This window comes from Epinephelus lanceolatus, chromosome 19 (assembly GCF_041903045.1).
Source record: "Epinephelus lanceolatus isolate andai-2023 chromosome 19, ASM4190304v1, whole genome shotgun sequence".
NCBI lineage: Eukaryota > Metazoa > Chordata > Actinopteri > Perciformes > Serranidae > Epinephelus > Epinephelus lanceolatus.
In genome coordinates, this window is record NC_135752.1 from 21,019,602 (window position 1) to 21,036,830 (window position 17,229).

The following is a 17,229-nucleotide window of genomic DNA, read 5'->3' on the forward strand; positions in this document are numbered from 1 at the left end:
GTTTATATCATATTCTAGCCATGCCCTTAATTAATGTCATTTTGTTGTGGATCATTTATCAGTTTAATCGCTTTTTAGCAACCCAATCATTTGGAAAATGTTGGCATTGTACATTTCAACAAACCCTGGATACGTTACATTTGCGCATTATTATGTAGTGGATACATTTAAAACAAGTATACAATAATGCTGTGGTTATATTTAGGCATAAAAACCACTTGCTATGGTTAGTAAAAGACCATGTTTTGGAGGCACAATCCCAAAGGTAAAGCAGTGATGTCTTGGTAAAAAAACATTTGCTTTTCTTGCCACTAATCCCACTTGGCAAAAACAGCGATGGGTCACTATGAACACTGACATTTGGTGCTAAAAAAGTCCATGGAGACACAGCAATGACTCACAGAAACTCAACATGTTTTGTTGTTTGTTGTTCTCAAACTCTGGTCTGCAGCTTGGCAGGCCCAGTGTCAGGAAATCCATCATCCCCTCTGCCTCCCAATGACAAGATCAGCTCCTGCAATCTGCTACGTTACTTTAGAAATGTTGATATGATACACATGAAACATGCAAATGTAACGTAATTGTGGTTTGGCAATGGCAACATTTTCTTCTGGCAACTAACCTTAATTTTTCTATCATTAAATCTTGCCACTTTGTGCCATTTGTCTTAAAAAGCTTTCATGGAATGGAAATAATTTTCAACTCAAGGCTATAAACATGTTTCTAACCTTTTCTTGGTATCATTGTATATTTTAATTTAAAGATCCGAAGGTTTGTTTGTTTAACCAACAGTTCATTAAAGCTGAACACATCTTTATTTTGTCTTCACTTTGTGGTTTCTACTTGTCTGAGCATGTACAGACATGAAAAACAGTCGTAGAAATGTAAATAGTGCGGCCCATTCAGATTTCAGCACAGTGCTCCGGTGCCAGGAGGACTCTCAATTGATATTGAAATCGACTACTTCATGAAACTTGTCATGCCCAGACTTGACTCATGGGCCGCTGTACAAACATGTCTTGTAAATTTTCATTCCCTAAAGTTAAATAAAGTGTTGCAACTATATTTGTGGCAAGATTTATACTTTGGACAGACTTCAGATTTTGCCTCTGGATATCAATGTCTGTATCCAGGCAATTGTGCATTAAAAGTGAGGGACAAGAAGGAATATCCTGAAAAATACAAGCAAATTAAAAAAAACACTATTGGCATTTTCAACCAGTATTACATGCATTAAAGTGACTCCACTATGCAGTATGTTGAACACAAAACAAATGAATGAGTGAGAGGTGGGCGTGTACGCAGTGAAAGAGCGTGTTCTTCAGAGCAGAGAGGAGGAGGGCAGTGGTATGGGAGGAGGGGGCATCCTGGGAGGGTACAAGTCTGAGGGAGTATATAAAGGAGGGCAGATTACACATGCAGCAACACACTTCAGAGTGCTGACAACTTCTGTGGACCTATCTGCACCCCGCAGAGATTTTTCTTTTTCACATTAAGAAGGAGGATAAGAAAGAAGGAGAACACGGAGATGGAGCCAACTGAAGGTCCTTATGAGTACTACGACTACGATGAGACAGAAAACTCCACCATGTGTGACTATTCTGACTGGACACCCTCGTACTCCATCATCCCGGTGCTATTCATGCTTATTTTCATCCTCGGCCTCTCTGGTAATGGGGTGGTGATCTTCACCGTGTGGAGAGCCCAAGGTAAGCGGCGAGCTGCTGACGTCTACATTGGCAACCTGGCCCTGGCTGACCTCACCTTCGTGGTCACCCTGCCTCTGTGGGCTGTGTACACTGCCATGGGCTACCACTGGCCCTTCGGAGTGGCCCTGTGCAAGATCAGCAGCTATGTGGTCCTGCTCAACATGTACGCCAGCGTCTTCTGCCTCACCTGCATGAGCTTCGACCGCTACCTGGCCATCGTGCACTCCTTGTCCAGCACCCAGCTGCGCACCCGTGGCCACATGCAAGCCTCCATAACAGCCATCTGGATGCTGTCCGGTATCCTGGCTGCCCCGACTCTGCTGTTCCGTACGACCAAAAATGAACCAACCAGCAACCGCACATCCTGTGCCATGGACTTCAGCCTGGTGATGACCAGGAAAGATCAAGAGAACCTGTGGATTGCAGGTCTCAGCATCTCCTCTTCAGCTCTGGGCTTCCTTCTACCTTTCTTGGCGATGATGGTGTGCTACGGCTTCATCGGCTGCACCGTCACCCGCCACTTCAACACCCTGCGCAAAGAAGACCAGCGTAAGAGGAGGCTGCTGAAGATCATCACCACGCTGGTAGTGGTGTTCGCCGTCTGCTGGATGCCCTTCCATGTTGTGAAGAGCGCCGACGCTCTCTCCTACCTGGAGCTGTTTCCCGCGACCTGTGCCTTCCTGCGCTTCCTGCTGCTGGCTCACCCCTACGCCACCTGCCTTGCCTACGTCAACAGCTGCCTCAACCCCTTTCTTTACGCCTTCTTCGACCTGCGCTTCAGATCCCAGTGTCTGTGCCTGCTCAACCTGAAGAAGTCCTTGCACGCGAGCCCTATCAGCTCCCTGTCCTCTCAGAAGACAGAGGCTCAGTCTCTGGCCACAAAGGTTTGACGACAGCTGAGGGCCCAGAGGCATGCTGGGGAAGAGGAGAACAATGCAGAACAATGCAAGTAAATTAAGACTGTACAGCACTAGGTGCTTGCTCACAGTTTCGGGGTGTCATCCTTGCTCCTCTCTGACTGTGGACTGCTGTAGGTGTTTGCTTGAACACGACAGTCAGACTTGGGGCTTTGGAGTCTGACCAAACTTCAGCCTCACTTTCAGGAGCAGGAGGCAAAACTGAACTATTAAATACGGGGGACCAAGCATGAACCAGACTGAATGTATTTTTAAAAGGACCACGTGTTTATGTGTTTCTCCCGTGGAGTATGCAAAATACTGAGCTGTTGAACTCTTGCTTCTGAAGTCCCGGTGAAGTGTATAACTCGTGCATTTGCCCCCGCTGTTCTTGTTTTCATTTGTAAGCACTTGAGGTGTGATACCAACCAGACCGCCATGATCTCCAGCTCAAATTGTAGTATCTGTATCACAGCCAGCAGTGTTACGTGTGTGTGTGTGTGTGTGTGTGTGTGTAGAAAGGGTGTAGAGGTCAGTAAAAAGTGTTGGAGTCTGACAAAAGTGTTGTAAGGAGAGACGGAGATAGTGGGGTGGGGTGGGTGTGGGTCCCAGACAGACAGACAGATGGCAGCTGACAAATGTTTTCAGGCTGGCGGAGAGCCCAATTAAAAGGTGACTGCTTTAACAGTCTGCTGGCGTGCGTGTGAGTGTGTGTCTGTGTGTGTGAAGCAACGACTTTGTTTATAAAGCGTCAGAATGACAATGAATTTGTTCCTGACGTATACATGAAAGCATTTTGTGAATACGCATCATTTTGAATTGTCTATGATTTGTAATAAAAAGAAAAGTGCTTTGAAAAACACAACTCTTCTCCATCTCGTCTCACTCTGTCACTTGTGATAGCTTGTTAAGTCTCGCTGGAATGTATTTTCTCCTATCCAGTGAATGTGCTTCTTCCTGTTGGTGCATTGCTGAGGGGAGGCAGCCTCCTTCCCATTGTGTTTCGCGGGGGCCAAAATCAAAGCATGTGTCTGCAGGAAATGCAAGTCCGACTTCTGTTTCCCTCCCTCCATAGTGTTTGTTTCTTCTCCTCCTTACAATTCGCTCACGTAAACAGTCAGTGAGTAAAGGGTTTCTAAATTGGATCAACCACAGGACTTGGCTTTGTCCCAGAGATGTTGAAGTCTGACGGGTTAATTAACACAACTTTGGAGCTGCTTTGTACAAAATACATCTGAAAGAGTCCTCGTGTTATTAGTCTATCACAATTAACCACAGCCAAATGTGCTGTTTCTAGTAAACAAAGCAACAGGCTGTTGAGCTTTAAATTATATGACTATTTTGACTGTAAAGAGCTTTTTACAGAATGTAATTAGCAACAGCAGGGAGACAGAAGGATCAGACTAATCCTTGGTTACTGATTTGTAGTAGGAGTCCCTTCTTGTGTAATACCTGTGACGGAGAGTGGCTAAGTCTAAATCACCTACAATACAATTACATTTCCCCAAAGTGTGCTGTTTAGCTATGTGCGACAAAAGCTGTCCTCCTCATTGATGTGAAAAGTCATCTGCGTCTTTAACTTCACAGGTGACATCTGAAAACTTTTGTTGTCTTTGGAAGAGACAAGAAATCCGACAGCTGCAGCGACATTCCCCCCATCTCCTTCATCGCTGTCTCAGCTCTGTTTAATCTCATCTGAGCCAGGGCACAAACACAGACATGCAAACAAAATCTTTGTTAAATAGATCTCTGAATTTAGTCTGGAGAGTTTGTATATAGGGGTAGATTTCAGGGGGGACGCAGGGGACATGTCCCCATCAATATCTAGAACATGAAAGTAGACAAATAAAAGACATTTACACCATACATTGATGCAGAAAAAGCACAAATTGGGGACATAAAAATTCAACAGAACACAGAAAAGCTTGGTTTTCAGTGCTCACAATTTTCTTACAGAGGACCCCCAAACTCTCCATTTTATGTGCCCCTGCAAATGTTGAAATAAAACCTACGCCCTTGTATAAAAGGCAGGGAAATTCCTAAAAACTAATTGTGTTCTACAACTTGCTGGAAATCAATAAAAGCTGGTCTAACAGTAAATCAAATAGTGGCACAGTCCAGGCACTCAAGTGTCTGCACAACAGCATGTTTTATTGGAGAAACATGCAGCAGCTATTTCTTTACAGGACAACTTGTCACATTATCCTCCACCTGTCAATATCAAAGCCAAAGCCCGCCGTGAAAGATAATCTGGATATATTAATGCCATGGGTTTTTTCAGGTTTTATGAAGCCAATGTGATCGTGTTACCAAGATTTCATGGCACAAACTTTGCCTAAGTGCTACGGGAGAAAAGGGATTTACGCTCTTTGATCCGCAATAGACTGAGTGTTGTCTGCACAGAAATGATTACACAAATGTTTTCATTCCTCTGTAATAACAGAGTGTGAAAATTGAATGTGTCTACGCTGGAAACAGGCCTGCAGCGGGGAATCCCGAGGGTATAAACAGTCTTCATTCTCCCTTTCCAAGAAACAGCTTTCTTGAAACTAAAGCTTTGTTCTCTTTTTTAAAAATGTGACTGAAACTGTATTGTGTTGATGATTTCTGAGGCAACAGATGATCTCTCTCTGTGTACAGGCGAGCACCTCTGTTGCAACACTGCTGAGAGAAAAAAAAAAATCAAAGCTCCATGTAATGTCGAAAGATAACAAACTCCAACCACTAATTATATCCATAATAGCATCTTGTAGACAGTTAACACAACAGTCTTTTAAGTGCTTCTTACAACATAAATCTGCTTCACTCTAAATGTTTGTATCATAAAATGTCTACACGTGTTCAGAATTTCCACTGTTCCCAGTAGAAATGAAGACACCAGTTAAAGGGTCAGTCAGCAGTTTTCATGTGAAGTACTGAGAGTTTCTAATGAAACTGTAGCAAAGTACATTCACTATTTATACCTGCACACCAACACATAAATACTGTTGTTTTGTTCCACTACATGTATTTGACATATGTTGCTATTTTTCAGAGTACAGTAAGGGCAGCAGCTCAATTCATAGGGACTTGGCTTGAAAACTGGAAGGTCGCCGGCTCAAGTCCCCACCTAGACCAAATATGGAGTCAGGACTGGTAGCTGGAGAGGTGCCAGTTCACCTCGCAGACACTGCGGAAGTCCCCCTTGAGCAAAGCACCAAACCCCCAACTGCTCAGCGTGCCCGTTCATGGGCAGCCCGCTCACTCTGACATCTCCCCATTTAATGCATGTATAGGCCCTGTTTGTGCATGTGTGTATATTTCAGGCCTGTGTGTGTGTGTGTGTGTGTGTGTGTGTGTGTGTGTGTGTGTGTGTGACAACAGAATATTAAAATTGAATATTCCCCTCAGGGATTAATAATAAAGCATATCTTTTAAGAATTTACAACAAAACATACAGTTTACAATAATGTGCTCTATCTCAACGAGCTGCAACATTAAAATGATGCTCACAAATCAATGCATCTGTAATTCAGTTATAGAGTAATATAACACAGGAGCCTTTCTTCTGTGTGAGTAAGCTGTGCAAATTGTTAAATTTAAACCATTAGCATCTAGTATTAAAGTTCTAGTATGTCAGATTTAGTGGCATCTGGCAGTGAGGTTGCAGAACTGAAACTTCTCCCATGTGCCGAGCGTGTAGGTGAACTACGGTGGCAGAAGTGAAAACTTAAATGGCCCTACCTAGAGCCAGTGTTTGATTTGTCTGTTCTGGGCTACTGTAGAAACAACATCGCAAACACTAGGAGGAGGATCTGCTCTGTATGTAGATGTTAACACCTCATTATAAGGAAACGAAAACACCACTTTTCTTAGTTTCAGGTTTATAAACTGTAAAATGAAAACATAGTTTTGAGTATTATATACCATCTCTGCCAATAGACGCCCCTTAATCCTACATACTGGACCTTTCCTACATGAAACCAGATCAGAATTAGGTTTAGTGCTGCAAAAGACAAGAATCGTAAGTATAAAATTAAAAAAAAAAAAAAAAAAAAAGCTTAAATATACAAGTATTTCAAATGAAAAGAGCTGCATAGTGAAAGGAAGGAAAGAAGGAAGATGATGAAAAGTCCAAAATTTTGATCAAAGAATATGCAGAAGTTCACAGTATAAAGCATATGTGCATTGTACCGAGATAATAATCCAAAAGATGTGCATCAATGTAACACACTGAGTCAGATACAACTGGGATTACGTCATTTTATTTTTTATATTTCCTGAAATGAAAAGGTTCACTGTGTAGGATTTAGGGGGATATGTTGGCAGAAATGGTATATAGTATAATGAGTATATTTTATTTAGTTTATAATCACCAGAAATAAGAATCCTCATGCTCTAGTTACCTTAGAATGAGCTGTTCATATCTAGACAGGGAGTGGATCCTCGTCCACATTGATCACCATGTTGCACTGCCATGTTTCTACAGTAGCGCAGAACATACAAACCAAACTGGCTTTAGTTGGGGCCATTTACATTTTTACGTCAGCCACTGTAGTTAGCAGCCCCTTCACGATGAGCCGAACAGAGTTGGAAAAACACTTATTTTTAACAGGCAATTGCTTTATTCTGTGTTTTCTACCAGATTTAATTACCTGGTCTGTTTTTTTCAGAGACCTCTGTGGATAATTTGGCTCCCGCTAAAAACCTCCAGAACAATGAACACTGAAGGAATCCTAACCAGGAGTTCATGCTTGGCAAAGTTTCAGCTGGTTGCAATCTGACATCCTCACTGCTAGATGCCACTAAATCCTACACTGCTCTTTTAAACCCAGACAGAGAGGTATATAGGATCTATAAACACTGCACAATTCAGATTGTAAAAAGGCCAAACCCAAAATCTTTACCAGACTAGACAGTGTGTTTTTTGCCTACCTGGTATCAACAGAAACTAAAGGCAGAGGTAAGAATGCTGAGTTTCTATAGGGGAGCCCACTTTAACTCATTCACTGTCATATCAACGGGTGATAAATTGCCTTTGTGTTGTTTTAAATCAGGCTCACAGCCAGGGCTCCTGTATGTTAGCAGCACATGTTGAGGTGTCATAAATCAGAACCCAATGAGCCAGGTCATGCAGAAAATAGACAGAGGAAGTGTGCACGCATTTCTCCTCCATCCTAACAATGGAGGCCGGGCAGCACAGCCAGCAGACCGGACCTTGAGTCTGCCCTGACTGTAGCGTGGTAGGATGAGATGCTGACCCCTGGAGCGTCTTGGAGGACCCTCAGCTTCCTGCCGCTCGTTCTTGCAGCACTTCTCCCTGCACCGTCCCAGGAGGATGACAGACCTCACGGACAGGATAAGACTCAGTAGGCCAGGCAGGAAAGGCAAGGTAGGGGTTCCTGACAGGGATATCCTGTCTTTCAGAGGCATCTCTCTGCTTTTAGGGCCCTAAAACCTTCCCTCTGAGGTCTTGGAGGATGAGGGTGCTTGATTTTCTTCTACATGAGCGTGTGACACAAAGGGGAGCCGTAAGAAAAAGGAACAATAAAGCACATAGTGGCAAACATGTGACTCAAACACCTGAGGTGACAAATCAGATGTCTCTTTCTCCCTCGCTCTCTGCCCTCACTCTGTCTCTCCTGAGATGGCAGACATTTCAAAGGCGTTCACACAAGACAGCCATCATTAGTGGGGACACGTCGTTTCCGACAGCAGAAAGGAGTGGAAGTGCCCAAGCTTTGGGTGACTCCGGATCTTGGGTTATGTGAGTCTCAGAGAAGATCATCCTCTTCAAAGGGCACAAAGGTGTCCCTTCATTCCCTCCTCTATCCTCTCCATTGTGCAGCCTGCCCTCCCTCGGGCCTAAATGGATGCACTGTCATCTGCAGCAGGACTGAGCCAGTTCAGAGGCTCAGCTGCACTGACTTAAGCATCACAGGTAAAAGATAGCTGCACGTGCAAGCAAGAAATTACATAACCATAACACCACAGCACAGTTTTCACTGATAACTGTAGCTTTAGTCTGACAACATATTAAACTGCAGTGGTGATTTAACATTAAGCACATTTACTGTGTTCACGATAAAAACATGCTGCCAGTCGTCATCTGTTATTGCAGCCTGATCTAGAAGGTCTCTGTAACAACAATCTGCAGCGCCACACAGATTCTCACTATCGTTGGCGCCGTAGATTGTCGCTCTTAAGACTCAATATGGACCAAATGAAAAATCGCAACCTTAATTTCTTAAAGATTCCATTAAGACATGTTGTGAGACATCAAAATATTCTGCTTTAAATAACCAAAAATGAATCTCTCTGTAAAAATTCTCCTGCTGTACTGGGGGATGGACACAACTCTCTTATTTATATATACAACAACCTCTGATTCACAGACATCACTGAACAGACTTGAACATGGAAGTTTAAACTACATATTTTGATGTTATGAAGATGGTGGTGGAGAGCATTGTCTTCCAGTGGTTTTTAACTGGGTTGAGATCTGGTGACTGTTAAGGCTGTAGCATTTCATGTCATCACGTCACGTCATCTCACCAAACCATTCAGCAAGCCGTGGTGCAAAATAACCATGGAGAGGAAGTGAAACAAGTGGAACTCACTCTTATGACTCTTACTCACATTGGGCTCACTTCTACATTGAATCAGATAGTGAAAATAAAATATTCTCCATTTTTCTGGGCACTCCTGTTAATCCTTCGATGACCCCTGGGGGTGCCTGGTTAAGAACTAATCCTCTAGTCTATAGTAAGACATTTTTAGTCATATAGGAGATACATAGGCAGCTGTAACAGTTCTTTTACTACACCCCCGTACACTGAGTCATAACAGAATAAAAGAAAGCCTAAAAGAAAGGTATTTGCACATCCAAGTGTCTCAGATGCAGGTGCGTTGGAAAGAATCAATTGAGACTTTGAACAGAAAATCCTGCACACTGAGCTTACTCAGCTTCACAATTTTAGTAAGACTAATGTTTCGGTCCTCCTGGATCTTCGTCAAGAGCGTTCAATGACATTATTTCCAACACTGAGCTTAAATAGAAACTGTTAAATAGGCTGGTCATTTATAAGATCAACATTTTTGTAAATAGCCTTTATTGTGTAAGGAGCTTAAGTGTTCTAGGTGTTTACTGTGGATTTCTTGTTCTCTTGCTCATTTGTTTGGTGCACAGGCTGTTGTCAATTATTGAGAGACACATCCGCAGCTGATTAATTCCCCCACACCTGTGCACACCTGTGAAATGGGTGGGGCAGTTTGTGTTTAAGCTCAATGTTGGAAATAATGGTGTTAAACACTCTTGACGAAGGTCCAGGAGGACTGAAACGTTAGTGTCACTAGTAGTTTGTGAAGCCGAGCAAGAGCAGTGTGTGGGAGTTCCTTTTCAAATGACCCAGAATTTTAAAATAAAGGTACAACATCATGTAAATTTGAGTTACCAGAGCACATTTTCAGAAAAAAAGGCTAATTGGAATAATTTTTAACCACTGGTGTACACACCCACACACAGAAGCACATAGATAACCTCTTACATAACATCTCCCTGGCAGGTGGCATGTAAAAGGAGGCTGAGACACAGAAACCCAAAGATGGCAGGCATGGCTTTTGAATACTGAGTAATTAGCCATGTAGAAGATGGCAACCACATCCTGGAAGTATGAAGAATATCACTCTTCTGGTTTTCTGTCCTTACACAGAATGTAATTTGGGCTTTTTTCCATCATAGAGGGAAGGAAGAAATACAAGAAGCATTTCAGTGTGCTGCTGAGTCAATAAAAGGTTTACTTTATATATTAATGGCTGATTTAGAAAGATGGTCAACACTGACACCTAGTGACAACACCGGAACCATTCTGTTCCCGGAACGTTGGTGTCCGAGCTAATGCTAGCTTCGGACTTATTAAGAAGACGGACCGGATTAGCCGATGCTAAGGCTAACAAAGCTAACACAAACTAGACGTAGAGATAAATCAAATTAACCTCCTTTGTTCCACAGTCTGGTTCGTTTTCAGTCCGCATGGTGTCACGCAAACAGAAGCGGGTGTGGAAATACGTGGAGGAAGGCAGCGTGCTGAGGCTGAAGTCGTACCTGCGGAAGCACCGGGACCTGGATGTGAACTTCTCCCAGGGCAAGAGGGAGAGGAGCCCGCTGCACCTGGCCTGCTGCCTGGGAGACGACGCCGTGCTGCGGCTGCTGCTGAAACACGGAGCCGATGTTCTCCAGAGGGACCGTAAAGGGGACACGGCGTTACACGTTGCAGTCAACAGGGCTTTGAAACACGGGAAGACAGGTGAGGAGGCCGGGGAGAGAATGTATTGTTTAGTTTTACATGTTAACAGTCATAACTTGACTTTTGTTTTTGTTTCCTTCAGCGTATGATGACCTGGTTGTGCCTCTGAAGAAGAGCTGCCCAGAGGCTTTGAATGCATCAAACAGAGCTGGAGTTACACCTCAAGACCTGCTGAACTGGAGCAAACACACAGAGGTAGGTAACACACGTACATAAAGATCTATGTTATGGTTATATACTGTATTTTGACAGCTGTTTTTAAAAACTGTAGGGCTGTAACTAATAGTAATTTTCATTGTAGTCCAGTGTGTTTGTCAGGATATTCTTATTGGCAATTTATTAGGGATGCATGATACTGGATTTTTTGCCAATATCCAATATGGCAATGTGTGACAACTCATCTGACCGATAACCGATACTGATAGCGATATATCCACTTTTTCCCTGCCTAGTTTTAGTTATCATCAAGTCTATCCTGTAGTGGAATTAATATCATATTATGCATGATGGCCCACTAGCAGATGGAGACATGAAATACAATGCTTTTCAATGTATGCAATATTCATTCATTGTGCTAAATAAGAAAAAGCATGTTGGCTGATTTTGATATTTCATTTTAATGCTAGCATTGGTCGATACTGATGATGTGCCGATATTATTGTGCATTCCTATAATTTATAAAACAATTTACTGATTAAACAGGTCAGTGCATTGGAAAATAATCAGGAACTGTTTTGGTAATTGATTATTGTTACATCTTGTCTTTCTTCTTATAGTCACTGTAAACTATATATCTTTGGGCTTTTGGCTGTTGGTGAAATAATACAAGATATTTAAGGCATGGAAAGATGTAGACAGTACAGGATAAACACACCCCAATATGTCATTGTGGTCATTTTGTGTCTCTCTGTGGACATTTTTCACCCATTGTTTTGTCCCTTGCTGTGGACATTTGGCAGTTTTCGTGCCTTTTTCCATGACATTTCACATATGAACGCCAGGGGCCCCCTAAACCTTTGGCCCCTGGGCCTGTGCTTAGACCTTTTCAATAATCCATCCATGATCAGAGGACATTATCTTGGATTCTGGGAAACTGGACCTAACTTTATTTATGTATTTATTCCCACTTTCTGATTTCCAGACAAAGTGACTAATCAGAATGAAGTTTACTGCCACACATTTTGCCTTGGTATTTCTGCCCATAACAGTTGCAATAAATATAGTAAGACAAAAGTAAAAGAGTAATGAAAACGCCAAGACTCAGAAATATAAAATAGAAATTTACAATAACAATGATAATGTAAGATAAATCTGTTTTAAAATGACAGGAGCTCTGCAGTGTTTGAAACAAAGAGAATAGAACGTGCAAAATATCGACTGAATGTCCAATAGTGCACATGGTGACGAATATGTGTGAATATAATAACCAAAACATGCAAAATTGCGTGTTAATGTAATGCATCCAGTTAGATCGCTCAATTGAGGAGATTATCAGAAGATTCATTCATAGTGAAAACAATAATTATTTGTGAGAAGAAGTGAAAAGCTGTAACAAGGGAATGTTTTTTATTTTTGCATAAAAACTACTGAATTGTCAATCAGTTATAATACTTGCAGATTATTTTTCTGTCAATTGACTAATAAATGAATCTTTTCAACTTTAAACCAGATATTACATCACTTATAATTATAATCCCACAGCATTTATACAGTGTTATTACTTTTAAAAGCTGTAACCGCAGCACAGAGTGTGTAGGAGTTAGTAGAGGTTAGTCTGTGTAGAGCAGTAACCACAGGCGGACTGAAATTCCATTATGCCTGATAGTGTCAGCTGATTTTAACTTGTCACAGACACAGGTAAGTGACAATAAAGTCCAGTGCAGACATGCCAGTGATATTCTGTACATATCTTTGTCACAATTCCTTTGAGAAAGTGTCCAATCACAGTGAACATGTTCTAAGTATTACCAATAAAAGACAGACCAATTTAAGAGTAGGTCTTTTCTATCTGTATTATAGTGCTGGTTGTCTTTCAGGGTTGATTCTGTGTAGAACAAATGAAGTGTGTGATTGTCAGCAGAGCACAGTTTGGTCAGGTGTTGGATCATGTTCACACAATTTCTTTGTGTTCTTCACAGACTGCAGAGAACATGAGCCGTCCATCTGAGAGAGACACTGAGAAGGAGTGGATGGAAAAGCTGTTTGATGAATGCGAGGATGAATTCTTTGAAACCTTTGGAGTATACGATGGTAAATTTAAACTCATCCTCTACGTCTGAATTTAAGTTTGACTTCAAACTTCATAGTAACACTGCTGTATTTGTTTGACAGCTGATGATTTTCTCCCTGTGGACGATGACGAGGAAGACTTTGGGGACTGGGCTGACCGTATTAGAAAAGAATACTTTGATAAAAAGCACGCTGAGGCTCAAAGACTGGTGTCGTCGTCTTCTGGGCATAGAAAAAGGAAGAGTAGACAAGAGAGAGAGCAGGAGGAGAAAAGCAACAAGGAGCTGCATGAGAAGCTGCAGAGGGAACATGAAGAGTATCTGGCCCGGGCAGCGCGTAAAGAGGAAGAGACTCGGCAGGGTAAGAAGCGCAGGTACGACGAGAGGTGTGCGGCTACTTTTGCTGGTGCCTCCTCATCCGGTGGCACAAAGCTGAGCTACAGTGACATCCCCTGGCCGGCTCCACGAGGTACAGTAGAGGAGATGCTGGATGTGATGCTGCACGGTGTGGACAGGAAAGACGTGCCGGTGTTTCGTAAAATGCTCCGGAAGCAGCAAGCGCTGTGGCATCCTGATAAATTCGCTCAGCGATGTGAAGCTCGGTTGGAGGAGAAGGACAAGCAGCGGATCCTGGATACAGTTACAGCGCTGTCGCAGGAGCTCAACAGACTGGCCCAGAGTCTGAGGACTTAAAACTATGCTTGAATAAGAGAAAAGATTATTCATCCAAAACTCTGTCTTAAATTTATTTAAAAAATCATCTTGAAAAAGTCTTAAAAAGCATTAAATTTAAGTGTCTGATACCTGTAGACACCCTGAGTTAATGTGTGTTTCTGGAAAACTCTGTAAACACCCTAAACTGTTCACAAAAATTTGTTCCATTGACATAAAAGAACCAAAAATCCAGCACATTTTGAGGCAGACAAACAGCACCAGTATGTAAATGTCAGTTGAGGAAAACACAAATGAGAGAGCTCTCCTAGCTTTTATACAAATGAAGGAGAAAATTCCAGGTGGTTTCAGGTTCCACACACACACCTGGAGGCTACCCAGTACAATCCCAGTCTGACCAGTGAGCAGCTGAGGGAACCGGCAACCTTCAATAGTGCCACTATAGTCCTTGAAGTAGACCACTGTCATGCTCCTGATGTATTTATGTATGAAGGTGGGGGGGGGGCATAAGAGATGCTTGAAACATTGAAACAAACGCCTCTGCCACTATTGTGAATATTTAAAATTGTCTGGGGTTTCTGGTGGCTCATAATAGCATTTGCTAGTTATTATTTCGGATGGCCCCTCTGTGTTGAGCATGGGTTTTCTCTGGGTACTCCAGCTTCCTCCCATAGTCCAAAGACATGCAGGTTAACTGGTGACTCTAAATTGCCCATAGGTGTGAATGTGAGTGTGAATGGTTGTCTGTCTCTATGTGTCAGCCCGGTGATAGTCTGGTGACCTGTTCAGGGTGTACCCTGTCTCTTGCCCAACATCAGCTGGGATAGGCAAGAACCTATGCCACCCCCCCAACAGGATAATAAAAATGAATGAATGAGTTAATGTATGTGTTTTTATCGATATATTTGGAGTGAGGGATTTTAACCATATCACATAAGGACTGTTTTCCATATATATCTGAGCATGGATTACTGAAGGGGCCTATTGGGCACAGGCCCAAGGGCCCAAAGTGTCAGGGGCCATCCTGTCCTTCTGCAAAGTCTCACTTAAATCACTGTTATATTTACTGACCATGAACACACTCAACGAGAATGAGATGCAAAGAGAAATTACCTCAGAGAGATGCATGCTGGCTCCACAGAGATGCAAAGCAACAACAGAGAAAGAGGGGGAAAAATAGTTTGTCTTGTTCCTTTGTCAGAGAAATGGTGGGGGCTTTTGCATGTCTTTGCCCAGGGGCCCATTGTCTGTGCTTGCAGGATTGAAACGGCAGAGATGAGTGGTTTTGGTACCAGTTTGGACACTGAGTATAAACATGCTGCTGCTAAACGCCTGATTTTAAGAAAATTAAATGAACATCATCACCCAGATTCCTCTAATCCTGAGTAACATTTGTGTTGAGTCATGTGGGCCCAGTGCCGGTATGCATGCTCCTAAAGCACGTGACGCCATGTAGTCAGCGTGTCATCAGACAGATGCTCGTGTCTGTGACCTGCAGGTTTATTAAAAACATCCAGTTATGATTTATCAAACGGGAAAATTGTTCTGAAAACGCCACAATCAACACATCATACTGAAAGAGCCTAAATAAAGGATTTCGCACACAAAGAGGAGCAGATGGTCGGCCCGCTTTCAGTGATGGAACAGAGCGAGAAGATGCGCGGGTTGCCAGGTTTGTTCACTAACCCCCTTAAGATGTGTCATTTACGAGCACAGTTTAAATGGAGACAAATTACCCAACATGTTTACACCTACATTTTATACTTTGGCTCTTGACAAATAACTGCAACATATAGCAACACACAGCACGGGACACATAGGCCTATACATATCTGGGGTTCAAGTAGTCATGGCTACGACTCCCTCTGGCCACCAACTCAGACTTGCCATTAGCATGTTCGAAGATTCCCCCAGATAAATACCAAAACATGTACACATATACAGTACATACACACACATCTCCACAAATGATGTAATAGATAAAACAGTCAAACACATGCTGACACAGACACACACACACACACACACACACACACACACACACAAACTCACACGCATACACATACACACAAATGTGCATTAAATAGGAGTATGTACAGAGCTGAGTGGGCGAAAACAAGTAACAGCATAAAGTTTAGGAAAATAAAATTATAATTATAGTTAATGGTTGTAATGATTGCAGTGGTAATTAAAGGAAATATTCATATAAACATATGGTACATAATTCTTAATCAGCATAATATATGTGGTCCTGACTAGACCAAATCTGATCCACCAGGCAAAGGGCCATGCTCATGTTTTATTCCTATTATTGTTAACATATTATCCAAACATAGTGAGTATTAAAGGGAAGGTAAGCTGATAAAATTATGATACAAAATGTATAGTTTCAAAGTTTCAGGGATGAATATGTCTTCAAAATTTTCATTTTATCATGTTGGAATATAAAAGTTAATTGTGTATATTAATTATTATTTATTGTTAATATATTTGTCATCTCATAAACCTTTTTGCTTGAGCTGCATTAAAGTAGACTGTATTTAAGTTGATTTTTCTGAATACAAACTCTACATGCAGACACATTAGTGTAAGGCAAATTTAGGCTTTAAACATATCCTCCTGGGACCCTTTGTACGCATATGAGGACATCACATTTCAGGTTTACTTGACCTTATACTCCATTCTACTTAACTTAGACCTGTTGTCCCCGGTCATGGACACTTTTTTGTGTCAGCCAGTGGTAGCAAGAGCACAATACACTAATCCATGTAAAAACAAGATGGCAGCCATCTCTGCTAAATCAGTCTGCAGTCGATCCCGACACAGAAATGGACAAGGTCCAAACCCTGATCATATTTTATGGTTGAAACTTGTTTATTTATGATTAATAATGTTTGTAGTTTGATATGCCATACAAAATTTGACCAATTTTATCAACAATAACAAGCTAAGACATTGTTAATTTAGAGGTAGGCTACTTCTTTGACGTTGAGACTACATTATTGTCTCATTTGAGGACATTCAGACTTCATTGTTGCCCATTTAAGGACATCGGGACTGTTTGTAGACACTTTTTTTGTGTCATCCAGTGGTACTAAGAGCACAGTACACTAATCCATGTAAAAACAAGATGGCAGCCATCTCTGCCAAGTCAGTCTGCGGTCAATCCCAACACAAAAATGGACAAGGTCCAAAACTTGATCATATTTAATGGTTAAAACTTGTTTATTTATGATTAATAATGTTAGTAGTTTGATATGGCAACAAATTTGACCAATTTTAGTAGGGATAGACCGATATGGATTTTTTAGGGCCGATGCCGATACCGTTTTTTTTCCATCACCCTTAACCGATGACCGATTATGGACTGCTGATTTTCTTGAGCCGATATTTGGGGCCAATACTGCTTTTGCTCCCTCAATTTACATGAAAAAAATGA

The 17,229-nt window shown here is 41.9% G+C and overlaps 2 protein-coding genes across 3 annotated transcripts; both read left to right on the plus strand.

Moving 5' to 3' along the window:
- Positions 1–1,425: 1,425 nt before the first annotated feature.
- On the plus strand, positions 1,426–3,470 carry LOC117269824 (apelin receptor B). Its single transcript, XM_033647166.2, has one exon. It carries the CDS (start codon positions 1,529–1,531, stop codon positions 2,597–2,599), a length of 1,071 nt encoding a protein of 356 aa, XP_033503057.1. The 5' UTR covers positions 1,426–1,528; the 3' UTR covers positions 2,600–3,470.
- A 6,413-nt stretch (positions 3,471–9,883) lies between these two features.
- On the plus strand, positions 9,884–13,934 carry nfkbil1 (nuclear factor of kappa light polypeptide gene enhancer in B-cells inhibitor-like 1). 2 transcript variants are annotated; one of them, XM_033647162.2, is made up of 5 exons: positions 9,884–10,011; positions 10,596–10,890; positions 10,973–11,085; positions 13,029–13,140; positions 13,222–13,934. In XM_033647162.2, the coding sequence occupies exons 1-5, from the start codon at positions 9,988–9,990 to the stop codon at positions 13,809–13,811; spliced, it is 1,134 nt and encodes a 377-aa protein (XP_033503053.1). In that variant the 5' UTR covers positions 9,884–9,987; the 3' UTR covers positions 13,812–13,934. The 2 variants fall into 2 exon arrangements, with proteins under 2 accessions (XP_033503053.1, XP_078018188.1); XM_078162062.1 differs by lacking the exon at positions 9,884–10,011 and adding an exon at positions 10,181–10,254.
- Positions 13,935–17,229: the final 3,295 nt, after the last annotated feature.

Bases quoted from the DNA above. Each gene is read 5' to 3' on its own strand.
- LOC117269824 (XM_033647166.2), top strand. From the start codon at position 1,529: ATGGAGCCAACTGAAGGTCCTTATGAGTACTACGACTACGATGAGACA.
- nfkbil1 (XM_033647162.2), top strand. From the start codon at position 9,988: ATGACCCAGAATTTTAAAATAAAG. The intron at 10,891-10,972 runs GTGAGGAGGCCG...TGTTTCCTTCAG, and splicing joins TTTGAAACACGGGAAGACAG to CGTATGATGACCTGGTTGTG. The intron at 11,086-13,028 runs GTAGGTAACACA...TGTTCTTCACAG, and splicing joins ACTGGAGCAAACACACAGAG to ACTGCAGAGAACATGAGCCG.